The sequence below is a fragment of the Python bivittatus genome, unplaced genomic scaffold (assembly GCF_059951505.1).
Source record: "Python bivittatus isolate LINGU-HERP-01145 unplaced genomic scaffold, Pbiv_v1 ctg000330_np1212, whole genome shotgun sequence".
NCBI lineage: Eukaryota > Metazoa > Chordata > Lepidosauria > Squamata > Pythonidae > Python > Python bivittatus.
The window spans coordinates 29,456,081-29,472,914 of record NW_028277058.1 but is presented as its reverse complement, the minus strand read 5'-3'; the positions used below and the strand labels follow the sequence as shown (position 1 = coordinate 29,472,914).

Sequence of the window (16,834 nt, the reverse complement as noted above, 5' to 3'; positions counted from 1 at the left end):
GCGTCTTGCTCCCAGATTTAGCTGAAAGTGTACTTATCTAGACAAAATTGCAAAATAATGTTTATCAACAGATGCTGGAAAAAAATTAATTGGTGGAAAGAAGTTTAAACAAGTATCCATTCTTGTTTAATCAGGAAATACACATATTGTGCAAGCTGTCATTGATTAGGCAGTGGCTGTTTGACTGTACAAAACAGTTGTTTTTGCCAAATAAGCCACAGTAGTTGCATTCCCTTACTATGCAGTGTGTGAGCCCAGTCAGTGCAATATTAATATCTTGATTTGGGTTAGTGGTTCTTAACTGCTTCTCAACTGTATTTTAAGACACATTGAACACTTCCAAACACCTGAGAAAATAGAGACATAGAAGTGGCAAACTCTAGAAGTTCTTGATGAAAGAATTAAAGGATTGGAACAGTGATAGCCAATCCTCAGCTCCTAAGAAAGAACAAAGATTCACCAGAAGAAAGTAAGGGGGCACTACAGTAAAAACTGACAAAAGAAGCAACTCTCCAGAAGGAAGACCATCAAACAAAGGAACAAGTCCAATGGATGAGAATGTCTGCAGGAAGCAAGAGAAATCAGACATATTCTGCATCATTGGAACCATTAAGGATCAGTCTGAGTGCTCAGATTCAGAAACTGAAGAACTTGACCAGACTGAGCCTTAGCCTTCATCACATGAACAGAGTGCACCTGAGGAGAGACAGCTGCAGGCTGAGTCAGCTGACCTATAGAGTCTGTGTTAACCAATGTTCTGACCCCAGCCATACGAAGAGAAGATCAACAGAAGTCACGTGATTTATTTGACTGAAAGAAGTGTGCTTCTGCCAGTTAGTCAAGCTAATAATCAAGGACCTAGTCCAATGAATGAGAAACTAAGTTCTGTGAAGAGAGATGGGCATGTTTAGCTTTGAAAAGTCTGAAGGTGGGGAATGTAATAGTGGTCTTCACACAGAAGAATGCCAAGATCTATTCGCCATTATTGCAGAGTACAGTGCATGAAATAATGGATTCAAGTTGACAGGCAGGATAATTCTGATGTCAGAAAAAAACATATTGACAATAACAGCAGTTAGGCAATTGAACCAGTTACCTAGATAAGGTTGGGATCTCCTCTGTAGGAGATTTATTTTATTTTATTTAATTTAATTTATAAGATTTTTATCCCACCTTTATTATTTTTATAAATAATTCAAGGCAGCGAACATATCTAATACTCCTTCCTCCTCCTATTTTCCCCACAACAACAACCTTGTGAGGTGAGTTGGGCTGAGAGAAAGTGACTGGCCCAAAGTCTCCCAGCCGGCTTTTATGCCTAAGGTGTCATAAGAACTCACAGTCTCCTGGTTTCTAGCCTGGTGCCTTAACCACTAGACCAAATGCTATAATTTGAATTCCTGTGGTAAGCACAGAATTGGAGGGCCCCTTCTAGCTCTGATTTTAGGTTTAGTCACTCACAAAGACAAACATTTTCTGATTGAACATGCAAAGCAACACTTATATATTTGTCTGTTTTGATCATACAGTTTTCATATGGAATTGCTGAGAATATTCTTGTGATTTTGTCTAGATCAGCTTTGAAAATCACTGAAGTTGTCTGTCCTACTAATTAAATGTGCATGGGATTTCACCGTCAGGCTGCTGATTTAGGAGATCCATGAACATTCTGTCTAATGTTGCAATAACATTTATCATTGTTTTCTTTTCCATTCACCCATCATTTTTTTTGCTGCTTTCTGTGGAGGTCTTTAAATTCGAGGTAATACCCTAACCTTTACACCTCTTTCCAAAGGTAATTACAAACTAATATTAAACCAGATAGGAACTAATTTGTGTACATATTTGCAAGCCACCCCCCCCCTTTTTTTTGCTGTTATTTTACAAACTATTCTCACAATTAAGGTAGCCAGATTTCCAGTGATTTTATGTGATTGGTATAAGCATCTGCATTTTGTCTCTTTTTAATGAATTTGAAATAAAACATACTGTTCTATCCTTTTTGGATTTAATTCTTTTATTATTTGTTTGGCGTTTTCATGAATCACATTGAGGCTCTTTCTAGGGCTGAAAGGAACAGAAGCACCTTAAGTAAATTCTACAAAATTTCTGGATAAATATAGTTCCAGAAAATCAAGGAAAAAAAAGACTGATCCAAAAGCGTATATCAGTTTTCTCCAACATGGTGCCTTCAGGGCATTAGATTATATTTCCCAACTAGCATTATAGAACTTGCAGATGAACATGCCCGAAGGACAGTTGTTTGGGGAAAGTAGCTGCTGAGAGCAGTTGTAGCAGTCTAGCACTTACATGTCCATTTAGATTCATTCTCCCTTAATAAAAGAAGAAATTGCATTTTCTACATTAGTGTTGCAGCCCTACTTTTTGGTAAGCTCATTGCATATGAATTCAAGTTAAAAAGAACACGGATCACAAAGATGCTTTGTAGTCTCTTATATTTTATTGAATCTTTAATGTTTGAAGTTGGGTCAAACTCAGGAATGAATTTCTTGTAGAGTGGAGGAAATCACTTTGTGAGCATGCTGTAATATGGACTTTGTCAGAATCAGAGAAAACTCTTTTATCTGTGTTTTGTTACTGGTTTTTTGTTACTAGTGGTAACTCCCCACTACAGCAATTCATGGGAGAACTGTCAGGTGAATTACATAAATCATGATCTACATGCTGATAAGGTTTATTTTTCCCCTCTTTTTCTTCCTCTACCATACATCATTCACCCTGAAATCTGTCCTGCATCCAAATTCCAAGTAGAACATTCACTTTTAAAGAAAGCTATGTTCATTATGTTCCAACATACTAGTTTTTAACTCCAATATATTTATTTTATTTAATATATTTAAAGTATTTCTATCCTGCTGTTCTTAAAAAGCACTCAGAACAGCTACATGTTGTTGACTGGTTACCATTAGATTTTTAAAGGGTTTAGTTGTTTTTTTCTGTTTTCAATCACATCTTAAAACTGTATTTTTAATAAATGCTATATAAGTGCATACACATTGCACTGTGCACACCGTGCAGCTTTAAGTGCACCTACTTGCCACCTTGTTTCTCCAATCCTCATTTTCAGAACTCATGATTAGTAACTAGAAATCCTTATTCCACTGACTATTACCGTTATAGAACATTTATATTATATGCTTGTCAATGCACATTGGACTGCCTGAAAAAAGCAATTATAAGACCCTCAGTTTGGCTATGTTTTCATGAATAAGGTAAATGGGAATTTATTTCTGGTGCATTCTCCTTCTGCCCAAGCGCCCCCCCCCCGCCAAAGCAGAAGGGTGGAGATTTTTAAAAAATGGACTGAAACACTCTTAGAAAGCAAAGTTTTCAAGACAGACTTGGTATGCTGATTCCTGCCAGTAGGTGTAGCATCATCTTCATTTGCAGATGGGGGATGCTGATATTGCATAGATTTGGTAAAAAATCTGTAAGGAACATTTAAAGATAAGGGTGGATGGAAAGGAACAGTAGAGGGATACAGGTCGTAGTGCTAGTGTACTAGTGAATTTACTTTGGTATTCACTTGACAGCGAAGACCTAGAGTAACTAGATGTACAAAATAGCAGGAATAGCTTATACCTATATACAAGGAAAGCCCCTATTATCATTAAGAGGTACAATATAATAGTTTTTCATGTGTTTGAAAACACAAATATGTATACACATCTCTGTTTATGTGTTTATATAAACATAGTGCTTATATACCTAAACATCTCTGTTTATGTGTTTATTGTAACATTTCACTCTTCTTTTTGTTGAACAAAACTAGAATTTTAGCTTTCAAATTTAAAACAGGAGACTTTTTTCTGTCTATTGGAGAACAGGAGGCTTGTTTTTTATAAAGAAAAAACTATATCAAGAGTCATGAAATGTTTTATACTCATAATTTTTCAGGATTATGACTTATCAGAATCAGGCAAGTTGCTGGTACATATTGTCTGATGGCATCCACTATATTTCTCCTGCCAATGTAAGTTGAAATAAAGAAAAGGGAATCCTTCACTTCAGATCTGGATTTGGCAAGAATACAACAATCAACTGATCCTTAGCTATAATGTTAAAATTACCTTATTTGTATAGTTTTTCTTGCTGATGGCAGAAACCAAGCAGGAATCACGCTTTCATGATCCAATTGTGGCATGGTTTCCTCTTTTTACTAGTGATGTTTGAACAACTAATGTAAAGCAATATTTCTGTATACAATTGTTATAGTATATATTTAAATTTTTAAGTTTTTTTGAAAGCACATTAACTTTTATTATGGATTTTCATAATTTCATTATAGAATATACTTCTGCTGAATTAAAGGTATAAATTGAATTTTCTCATCCCCCTCTCCCCCCCAGGCTACCATTAATCAGTTAAGAGCTGAACTTGCCAAAGGACCACAGGAAGTTGCTATATATGTACAAGACATCCAAAAACTTCAAACTTCAATTAATGAACTGGCACAGAAAAATCAGGTAAGAATTATTGTTATTTAACTCTGTTTTGAAAGCTATACCTTGATATTCTTGTTCAACCCTAAAGGTAAATTTGAATTAAATACACAATGATTTGAGTTAAATACACAGTGGTTTGAGTTCATTACACAATACTACTTATACAGTATTATACGATAATACTATTCTGGCTTACTTACAAATTTGACTTAAGGACAAACTTTGGGAACAAAACTCATTCTTAAACTGGGGACTACTTGAACTCACATATTCTTGCAAACATGTTATCTTTGTAATCAAGCTCACATGATTGGTTTAGATGTGGCTGCAACTGAGCTTAGGAGCAAAAGGGAAGTGGGACTGTATCTTCTCAGATTAGGGTCCTTCTTGATATTATAGTGAAGTAATAAAAATCCAGACTGAGAAGGTTGTCTTCTTATAAGAAAAATGTGATGGAAGACATGAGCGGGGAAGATTCTGCAATGGAGCTTCAAGGTTGCCGGGAAGGGGAAGAGAGGTTCAAGGGAAAGCACCTCGTCAGCTCCCAGTCAGAGAGTGGGAAAGTCAAGAGAAGGAGACTGGCCCCTCCCTAAGGGCATCATGGTTATAGCTGCTGTTGTTGGGGATTAGAATGAGTCTGGCAAGATTCTGTCTATTAGCTGTAAGCTAATAAAGGAGCTGAACCGATTCTGGACTGTCTTGCTGTTGTTCTTGGGCTGAACCTGACAAAAAATAACTGAAAACTACATTTTGGGGCCCTCAGTGGTACATGCTACTATCGGTCATGCATGCTTTTATATTAAAATATTAATTTTGCACTTGTAATCCAGCTGCCTATTATTTTATATAAAATTAATTAAATACAATCTCAATCCATTGTTATTTTAGAGTCTAGTGGAAAAATTAAAAAAGAAAGAATTGGATTATACTCAGTTAGAAGAAAGAAAACATGAAGAATCACTAGGTAAAAAGAATCTGCAAGCGACTCTTAATCAAAAGGACTTGGACTGTCAACAGCTTCAGGCAAGATTATCTGCATCTGAGGACTCATTACAGAGATTGCAGAAAGAATTGTGTGAAAGGGGAGAAACAAGTCAAAAACTTAAGGAAGAATTGTCAGAAACTGAAGCCAAATACCAACATCTTAAGGCAGAATACAAGCAGCTACAACAACAAAGGGAAGAAAAAGAACAACGGAGCCTGCTGCTTCAAAATGAACTCAATCAGGTAAAGTTAAGTTTATATGTTTTTAAGCAAAGAAATTATAAAGACTGATTTCACTGTTGGGCAAGAATTCCTATATTGTTTCTCGTAGTTTAAACAGAAGCAAAGCTTTTTTAAAAAACAAATAAACAGCTGTACATGCTAATCAGGTCATAAATGCAAAAGCATTGTTTCTAAATGGTAATGATCTTTTTTCATTGTTATCTGAACAATAGCATATAAAACTTCTTTTTAAGGACTACACTGTATGTACATATTAGGGAAATGAACCTATCATTTCCGTAATAAAGCATGTACCTATAACGTTTTCACATAGAAATGATACCCATGTCTCCCTCAGAATTGCCTTGTTTCCTTAGTTGAAAAACAATTATTTCTATTGGGGTCTCATATTAGTGCATATGGAGATAACAATAAACAGCAGTGCGGTTTAAAACTCACCCAATAAATACCAACAACCGCAGAGGATCCAAACCATTATTTTATTTTCCAAGACTAGCAAGTTACCATGATTCATGGTATCTTGCACCTGGATGAGCTAAGAGCAAGAGCCCCAAAGTTACATAGCTCTTATATAGGATGCTGATCAAGAAAATTGGGCAAGCATATGCACTAATATGAGACCCCAATAGAAATAATTGTTTTTCAACTGATAAGGAAACAAGGCAATTCTGAGGGAGACATGGGTATCATTTCTATGTGAAAACGTTATAGGTACATGCTTTAGGATGCAGCATAGCAGTTTTCTATCCTAGAAGTGTCAAGGTTTTCATTGTTGTTCTAACAAGCTGGCCCTGTATTTTACTGCAGAAGGAGAGAGAGATAAGGAAGCACATCTTGTTCACCCGTGAACCTACTGCCTCTGCTCAAAATGTAAATTCTGTAGGCATTTAATCATCAAAAGGCAACAAATGGGCATAGTAACAAGAATGTCATACTTAGCTAAAAATATAACTAAAATGATTATTAAATAGTATAATTAATTCAAGCTAAATTATTATTCCAAATCACCCAAAACAAAACAAAACACCTGTAAAGACTCTTGATGTGTGCTCGACTCATAGTAACTATGTGGGCATGTCTGTGTAGTTTTCATGGGAACAATACAGTAGTGGTTTGCCATTACCTTTGTCTGAAATACTTTGACTTACAGGTCTAGCCTTTAATCTTAAGCTTTCCTGGTGGTTTTCCTTCCAAGATAAAGCTTACATATAGTCTATCTGTTCAGACCAGGCAAATGATAAATTTCTACTCTACTGCTGTGATAAGTTCTTCTAGTATACTTTTACAATGACAGTCTTCGGCCAAATGCCTAAGTAGGATTATGTTTGTACTGTTCTTGTTTTTAGTTTTCTACTTTGGTATATTAATGGAGATATTTTGGTCACATATGTGTCATAGGGGATTGGGTTCTCAGCATCCAACCAGACAAACTACAGCATGCAAATACCTTCTTTGAACCATTTTTTTCAAAAAATCATGACATAACTCAGATACAAAACTATTAGAATCTTAGTATCATGCAAGGCTAATCCTGGAAGTGGCATTTAGCTTAAGCAGATTAAGAAATAGTGTTCCTGCCTCCTGCCTCTGCATTTGATTTCAAAGAAGCTTTACCTGCAGTAAAATAGAACATTATTTTATAACTAAAATTATTCTGCTGATTAGCAATCAACTGTTTCCCTGCCTGCAAAGTAAGGCTTCTGCTGCTATGTTAGTTTGTGCCTAACTTAAGCTATATTTAAGTGTGTATAGCTATTACTAAATTCCCCTTAGAGTTAACTAAGAACATGAATCACTATTAGCTGGCAGTATCTTGTGGTTAGCAGAATGTTGATCATCTTGGGTCTTTCCTGGATCCGCTTCTCCCTTGGTAAGTTAGATAAGATCCCTTGAACCCTGGTCCTTTTTCATCTTTAATGATCTTCCCATCACTTCAGAACTCATGGTGGTCTTCACTCCATCTTGGAACCTGCAGCTCTTCAGCAGCCAAAACTATAAATCCAACAATTAGTTTGCCAGCCAGCTGCTTTTTGCTCTCTCCAAAACCCCAGATCTTTTCCTGCCAGTTTTTCAGACAATTTTCATCTCTTTTCCCTTTCACTCCCTATGAGAGCTTTGCATGAGAAAAACCCTTTATCTACTCCAGGTCACTGCTTTCCCAGCTGAATTGATCAGCCTCCACATACAGTTTCTGTGTTTGGGAGATCACATGATAGAATGACAGACTGTGTTTACTTGCTCCCTTCTGTTTCAGTGCAGTTCATATACATATATAACTTGCTTGTCTGAAAAAAAACAACTATAGATTATTCTGTGGTTTGAAGTCAGTTGAGACAATCTAGTTGTATAAATCTATTATCCTAAATATACATACTTATATTGGTTTATGCAAGTAACAGAGCCAATGTATAGTGGTTAAGGTACCGGACTATCCAGGTTTAAGTCCACCGTTGGGCATGAAAGCTAGCTGTGTGACTTTGGACCAGTCATTCTCTCTCACCCTAGACTGGGAAGTGGAAAAACCTGTATCTACCTATCTGGACTAGACCAGTGTGGTAGATAAAGGTCCATAACTATCAGAGAAGAGGCCTTCATCCTGCAGTGGATTGATTTGGGCTGATCATTATCTTCATGAAAACAAAATATGAGACTGCTCCCATTCTTCTAGCTGCAGCCTACTTGTTATTAGAAGGGAAGCTTGAACTGAGTTGTCCCACCTGCCAGACTTTTTGATTGGATTGTGTGTGGAAACTATCCACAACTTACTAGGACTGAATGTGTTGGTACCATTTGTATGCAAGTACAGTACATTTAAAAGAAAAGCATGGCATGTGATCAAAATGAGACCACTTTTCACTTCCAGTTGCACAATAAACTTTTGGAAACAGAACATCAACTTGGGGAAGCACATGGCCGACTAAAAGAGCAGAGACAGCTATCTAGTGAAAAGCTGATGGACAAGGAACAGCAAGTAGCTGACATTCAGTTAAAACTTTCACGTGCTGAAGAGCAGGTAAGAATATAATTCCTGGTTGAGTTGAATTTGTATTTTATAGTTAGCGACCAGAAAACCCCATCTTCTTGATCTGAGATTGGGAGGCTACCTTGCATTTTGCTAGTTTTAATTAAGGAAATGTATCTTCCTAAATTCCTTAATCCTTTAGTAAGCCTAATGGATCAGGGTATTTGATCCTTCATCATTAGGCTAGGAGCGTTTAATGTCTGCTTCTCAAGATTTTTTCCAGGGTTGGGTCCAACCTTTGCCTGGCTTTAACTAAATGTGTGCAAGAATTATAAAGATTATTGTCATAGCTGCCTAATTAATGATTGGCATCTAAACATTCTAGTTATCTCAAAATAGCTGATAATAAGACACAGCAGAACTTTTATTTTTCTATGCAAGTTTCCTAATGTAAAATAGGAAACAATAACCTATTGTTATAATGTTATTATAGTTTAACCTTTGATTTTTGTGGAAAAGTTCTTGATTTGATTGTAGATTTTTTTTAAAAAACCACTTCTAGGACGAATATAACACATGACTTCTAATTTAATACAAAAGGCATCTGATGTAAAATACTTCACTATTAGAGTAAATTATAAACTATTAAACTACTAAATTGTGCTTGTCAGTTTTCAGTCAACAGTCTGTGACTATTTTTCTAAGCTAAAGGAAAAAGCAGCAAATACAACTGAATTGCAACATCAGTTAGACAAAATGAAGCAGCAGCATCAGGAGCAACAGAATCTTCAGCAAAGTACTACAGCAAAACTTCGAGAAGCCCAGGTAAGAAAAGTTTTGCTGCTGGGAAAAAAACGCAACATATTCCTAGTGTGCTTCAAGAAGGAATATTTCTGTTGACACACTGGTTATAGTTACTACTTGGAGAAAGGAACTGGCTATAATCATTATATTTTGATGATTTCTAAATTAACTGTTGTGCTATATTTTTAATGGAACTGTCATTAGGCATGACATATGAAGTGGCCCAGAATTTGACAAACATATACAGTAATACCTCGATTCACGAACACTTGTTTGCGAACAATTCAGTTTGTGAACAGCAGCGTTCGCAAAATTTTGCTTCTGTTCGCGAACTCCGCATCGGGTGATGAACACGACCCGTTGCCATCTTCCCTGCTCTGACACGTGGTCGTGGCTTCCTCTAGGCAAGATCGTGGTTGCAGACAGACACTTGCTGTGAAGCTTTTTGGTGTCACCTCAAGCAAGGTTAGTGTTCTCTCTCTTCATACTGTACTGTACTGTACTTTGTTTCATATTTTTGTGGTTAAAAAATAATACATATGGCTCAGAACGGATTAACCTTATTTACATTGAACCTTATGTGAAAATTTGATTTGGTTGGCGACCAATTCGGTTGGTGACCACATTCATAGGGGCCAGAACGGATTAACCTTATTTACATTGAACCTTATGGGGAAATTTGATTCAATTCGCGACCAATTTGGCTCGCGACCAGAATCGTGGAACGAATTAAGTTCGTGAACCGAGGTACTGCTGTACTTGTTTTGAAGTGTTGTTATCGGCAACTTGGTTTCTGAAGCTCAGTTCACAGTAGGAATTGACCTTCAAATCTATATATTTCATAATATGTCCACTATCATTGATATTTGATAGTAAGAGCTTGTGGCAGATACTATTAATTCATTAGTATATGCTTTGGAGATTATCATGTCTTTTTCTATCTCTTTCTTCTCCCCATTTTTTTTCTGAAAAATGAATAAAAACTTGTCTTTATATTTTAAACAAACCCATCTTCTCTTTTTTATGTTCCTCATTGCAAACATTTAATTTTGATTGTACTTTTTAACTTTTAATGTTAGACTTTCTGTTTAATTATATGAAAAACTAGAATGGTTTTAAGTTGTTCTTATTAAAAAAGGTGTCAGGAGCTCTCTGTAAATATAGTATGCAGAAATTATGTTTCAAGATTAATTTAGCTATTGTATTCCCCATTTCCAAGAATGATTTAGAGCAAGTTCTACGCCAGATTGGTGATAAGGATCAAAAAATCCAAAACCTTGAAGCCCTGCTACAAAAGAGTAAGGAGAATATTTCTTTGCTAGAAAAAGAAAGGGAAGACTTGTATGCCAAAATTCAAGCTGGTGAAGGAGAAACAGCAGTTCTAAATCAGTTACAGGAGAAGAATCATGCTTTGCAGGAACAGGTAAGAAGTTCAAATTTATTAGAGGATAGTATTTTAAAAGTGACAGATCTTTTTACTTGCTGGTTCACTTCTTGTTTCCTTTTGTTGCCAGTAGTCCCTATTGTTGCAGTAGGGACTAACTACATTAGGGTTAGATGTGGGGGAATGGAGGATAGCAAGGCACAATATTAGGGTATTATTTGTTACGAGTAACAAATCTATAAGATGTTTTGGAAAGGAGCTAAATAAAAATGAAGCTCACTTTTGCCATTATTTTTCCTTGTATCATGGGATGTTGCCTTCTTCTGGAGCTAATAGACAGGTCCGATTTTGAATTACCGCTCTGGAGAAAGGATTCAGGGCTGCCCTGCGTAGTGAGCAGAGCTGTTAGGTCCAGCTGAAGTATCTAAGAGTCTAGCTTTGTTATTTAAAATAGAATCGCCCTTTCTTTTCCTTCATCCCTTCCTTCTTTAATCTGTCTTTCTTTACCACAGGGATAGGATAGAAGGTAGGGAAGAGGCCTCCGCCAGAGCTTCACAATTACAGGCTACACAACATGAAAACTGTGTCTCAACATTCTTTGCCATCTTGAAGGTATTGAATAACTGGTTGGCACAGTAGCAGTACCACGCTGGAAGAGTCATAGAGCCAGCTAATTAAAAAGCCATAATGAGGCCAGAAAGACTGTGTTTACTGAAACGGTGTATTTTAGATTCAGTGTCTCATATGGAATGGGTTAGGAATTATATTATTTATTTTATTAAACTTAGAGGTTGCCTGACTCCAGAAAACTCTGGATAGCTTACAATTTAAAAGTAAGAAGAGACCATAAACCCGAGGAAAAAGAATCATGCATGTATGGGAAGAACATATAGTATAACAAAAAACAACCAATGAGTTCAACATCTACCCTACCCTTAGGCCAATCTTCAAATATTTTGAATATCATCAGATGGGAGCCATATGGATCTCTGGGGAGATGGTGTTCCAAAGGGAAGGCACTGTGCAACAGAGAAGGAATGTTTCCTAAGTCTCGAAAGATAACACTGTTTAATCCAAAAGACCTGGAGCACATCTACTCTGCTTTGATTTCACTGGACGGGCAGAATTACTAAGATAGGCAGTCCCTCAGGTAGCCAGGCCCTATGCTATGAACGGCTTTATAGATGATGCCATGTTAAATTGCACCTGGAAGCAAACTGGCAACCACCGCAGCTCACAAAGCAATGGTGACACATGGGCATACTGTGGCATGACAATCACTGCCTGCACTACTCCGTCCTGGACCAGATGTAACTTTTGAATGATTTTCAAGGACAGCCCCATGTGGAGCAAATTGCAGTAGTCCATTTGTGAGGGGATCAGGGCTGACTGACTGACTGGAGAACCTCCCAATCTAGAAATGGGCACAGCTGGTGCACCAGATGGACCTGTGCAGAGGCCCTCCTGGCCACAGCTGCCACTTGCTCCTCAAGTCCAAGACAACCCCAGATCGCACACCAGTTTCAAATGGAGAAGTGTCACCCCTTCCACAACAAATGACGATAAGTCCCCAGATTTAAGGGGAATATCCACAGGCACTCAGTCTTTTCGGGATTGAGCCTGAGCCTGTTCCTCCCCATCCAGATCTGAATAGCCTCCAAACGCTGGGCTAGAACATTGGCAGCAGCATTTGGATGACCCAGGATCTGAACCAATGATTGACCTCACCCTGCATTTTCATGTAGATGCTGAAAAGAAGGGGGGGGAAGTGTTTAGCCTTGAGGCACCCTGCAAATAAGGAGCCACTGTTGTGACCTCAACACCAACTGGAACCAACCACAGAGAAGGAGGAGAACCATCATATACAGTGGGGCAAAAAAGTATTTAGTCAGCCACCAATTGTGCAAGTTCTCCCACTTAAAAAGATGAGAGAGGCCTGTAATTTTCATCATAGGTATACCTCAACTATAAGAGACAAAATGGGGGAAAAAATCCAGAAAATCACACTGTCTGATTTTTAAAGAATTTATTTGCAAATCATGGTGGAAAAGAAGTATTTGGTCAATATCAAAAGTTCATCTCAATACTTTGTTATATATCCTTTGTTGGCAATGACAGAGGTCAAACGTTTTCTGTAAGTCTTCACAAGGTTTTCACACACTGTTGCTGGTATTTTGGCCCATTCCTCCATGCAGATCTCCTCTAGAGCAGTGATGTTTTGGGGCTGTCGCTGGGCAACACGGACTTTCAACTCCCTCCAAAGGTTTTCCATGGGGTTGAGATCTGGAGACTGGCTAGGCCACTCCAGGACCTTGAAATGCTTCTTACGAAGCCACTCCTTCGTTGCCCAGGCAGTGTGTTTGGGATCATTGTCATGCTGAAAGACCCGGCCACGTTTCATCTTCAATGCCCTTGCTGATGGAAGGAGGTGTTCACTCAAAATCGCACAATACATGGCCCCATTCATTCTTTCCTTTACACGGATCAGTCATCCTGGTCCCTTTGCAGAAAAACAGCCCCAAAGCATGATGTTTCCACCCCCATGCTTCACAGTAGGTATGGTGTTCTTTGGATGCAACTCAGCATTCTCTCTCCTCCAAACACGACGAGTTGAGTTGAGACCAAAACGTTCTACTTTGGTTTCATCTGACCATATGACATTCTCCCAATCCTCTTCTGGATCATCCAAATGCTCTCTAGCAAACTTCAGACAGGCCCGGACATGTACTGGCTTAAGCAGGGGGACACGCCTGGCACAGCAGGATTTGAGTCCCAGGCGGCATAGTGTGTTACTGATGGTAGCCTTTGTTACTTTGGTCCCAGCTCTCTGCAGGTCATTCACTAGGTCCCCCCCATGTTGTTCTGGGATTTTTGCTCACCATTCTTGTGATCATTTTGACCCCACAGGGTGAGATCTTGCATGGAGCCCCAGATCGAGGGAGATTATCAGTGGTCTTGTATGTCTTCCATTTTCTAATTATTGCTCCCACAGTTGATTTCTTCACACCAAGCTGCTTGCCTATCGCAGATTCAGTCTTCCCAGCCTGGTGCAGGTCTACAATTTTGTTTCTGGTGTCCTTTGACAGCTCTTTGGTCTTGGCCATAGTGGAATTTGGAGTGTGACTGTTTGAGGTTGTGGACAGGTGTCTTTTATACTGATAACAAGGTCAAACAGGTGCCATTTCTACAGGTAACAAGTGGAGGACAGAGGAGCCTCTTAAAGAAGTAGTTACAGGTCTGTGAGAGCCAGACATCTTGCTTGTTTGTAGGTGACCAAATACTTATTTTCCACCATGATTTGCAAATAAATTCTTTAAAAATCAGACAATGTGATTTTCTGGATTTTTTTTCTCATTTTGTCTCTCATAGTTGAGGTATACCTATGATGAAAATTACAGGCCTCTCTCATCTTTTTAAGTGGGAGAACTTGCACAATTGGTGGCTGACTAAAAACTTTTTTGCCCCACTGTAGTGCCTCCTGTCCAAATCCCACAGCCAGGCCAGAAAGATACCATGTTCAATAGTATTGAAAGATGCTGAGAGATCAAAGAGCATGAGGATGGACACACCATTCCCATCCTAACTCCACCAAAGGTCCTCAGCAGAGATGGTGGTACAACAACCACATTCCCCTAACTGTTCCCTAAGGTCCAACATCAACCAGAGAGTTTCACATCTTGTTTTCTGTGGAGTAGTCTTGCAGATGACAGTAGCCACACCATCTTTCTTCTCTGGGTTCTCAGCTGGTCCAAACCTGAAACCTGGGTGGGTACATTTATGAGAAGGGGACAACCCTCTCTGGGCCCAACTAGGTCTTGGTAAGACATACCAGGCCATTGCTCTCATCCACACATTCACAGTGTGAATGAGGGCAGATTTATTACAAATCAACATGGCATTCAGAAGCAGCAGCCAGAGCCAATGCCCACAGAACACCTGATAACCTAGTATAGAAGGTGAATACTTAAAGCTAGACATTTGGGCCACTCTCAGGTGGTGTCACCAATGTCTCTGAGAGTGGCCTACCACCAGATTCATGCCATATCTACCTTGCCTGTCATGACGTTGCTATTTCTTTCTGCAATCTTGGTTCCCCCCACGTCCCTCCCTCACCTCCCACCCCCTCTCAGGCCAAGGCTTCCTTCCTTTTAGCCTTCTAGGAAGCCATAAAGGGTTAGCTTTCCCCCCAGGCACTGGGACAGGGTGAGTTTGGAGCATGAGAATTGTATGGTTTGATGGACTGGAGATTGTGGGTAGGGAACCTTCCCCCCCCCCCTTTGGTTTAATTATTCTGAGCTACCCAGAATTGAATTTTACAAGATGGGTGGCCATATAAGTCAGATAGATAGATAGAAAAGGACAAAGAAACCTACAACCCCATAAACACCAACCCAATACAGAAATTGAACAACCAAATCAAGAAAACCCTCAATGGCCTAACCAAAAAAGTACAAATCATGAAAAAGAACAGTAACAAATGAAAACAAACACCTGCTTCTCCCATGCTTCTATGGATGCCCTAAAATACACAAATTCACTTGTCTCACTGCCAGGGATGCCAACATTCAATCTGACTAAAGAACTCACCAAAAAAATCTGGAAACCAATAGATGGGAGTGAGCACTCAATAAATTTATCACTATAGTGCCTCCATAATATCAAAGCCTAACAATTGATATGATGAAATTATGGTTTCATTTGATGTTACAAGGCTCTTCACCATAGATCCAGAACTAGCAGAATAATCTATTGCAACACTTCTACCCAATACACCAAACCTAACAGAATATACAAGAATTGAAGTACTCAGTCTTGTGGAACTTATTGACTCTTGCCTTACCATTTACTTCCAGTTCAGTGGACAAATATATAGATAAATCAGCGGATTCATCTCAGGATTCAAAATTGAGACTATGATGCAATACCTAGAAGCAATAGCCCTCCCACACAAACAACCCACAATATGGACCCTTATGTAGATGATACCTCATCATAATAAAACAGGAACAGCTAGAGACAACACATGACACAATCAACAATTTATTTTAATGAATAAAATTTACAAGAGAAGAAAGTAACAAACTACTCTTACTAGATATTCTCATCAACAGAGGAAACAATGGTACACTACATTTATTTATTTATTTATCATATTTATATAGCCGTCCATCTCACACAAGGTGACTCTGGGTGGCGTACAACAATTAAAATATAAATACATAAAAACAATTACACATAAAAACTGTAAAAACACACAAAACAGGAGGGGATAAATTTAATAAGGGAGCCATCGTAAAATTTCCCTGATCCCCTGGGAACCCCAGGCCTGATCACATAACTAGGTCTTGAGGGACTTACGGAATGTTAAGAGGGATGGAGCTAATCTAACTTCCGGGAGAAGAAGATTCCACAAGGTGAGCACCACAGCAGAGAAGGCCCGCTTCCCGGGAACTGCCAAATGTAATTCTCTAGATGACGGGATCCGTAGCATGCCTTCTCTGCCAGATCTGATGGGACTGGCAGATGTAATTGGGGAGAGGCGGTCCCTCAGGTAACTTGGCCCCATGCCATGAAGGGCTTTAAAGGTCAAAACCAGCACCTTAAATTGGACCCGGAAGCAAACTCGCAACCAGCGCAGCTTGCAAAGCAGAGGTGTAATGTGTTTAGGTGTAACCCTAGGAGCACACACAACTGCCTGCGCCACTGCATTTTGCACCAGTTGAAGCTTCTGAATACTCTTCAAGGGCAGCCCCATGTAAACCACATTACAGAAATCCAAATGGGAGGTGACCAGGGCATGAGTGACAGTGATTAGGTCCCTCTGATCTAGGAATGGGCGCAACTGGCACACAACATGAAGCTGTGCAAAGGCCCTCCTAGCCACAACTGCCATCTGCTCTTCGAGCAGGAGTCATGAGTCCAGGAGGACCCCCAGATTGCGCACAGGGTCTGTCTGGGGCAGTGCAACCTTATTCAGTACCAAAGATGGTA

At 38.9% G+C, this 16,834-nt stretch overlaps 1 protein-coding gene across 1 annotated transcript in view; it reads left to right on the top strand.

Moving 5' to 3' along the window:
• The window catches only part of EEA1 (early endosome antigen 1), a 71,631-nt gene that overhangs the window by 21,367 nt on the left and 33,430 nt on the right, over nucleotides 1-16,834 (top strand). Inside the window, exons 10-14 of the mRNA XM_088141883.1 lie at nucleotides 4,371-4,487; nucleotides 5,355-5,693; nucleotides 8,557-8,706; nucleotides 9,361-9,480; nucleotides 10,679-10,882. Coding sequence (XP_087998009.1) covers nucleotides 4,371-4,487; nucleotides 5,355-5,693; nucleotides 8,557-8,706; nucleotides 9,361-9,480; nucleotides 10,679-10,882 — 930 coding nt within the window. The remainder of the gene's footprint in view (nucleotides 1-4,370; nucleotides 4,488-5,354; nucleotides 5,694-8,556; nucleotides 8,707-9,360; nucleotides 9,481-10,678; nucleotides 10,883-16,834) is intronic.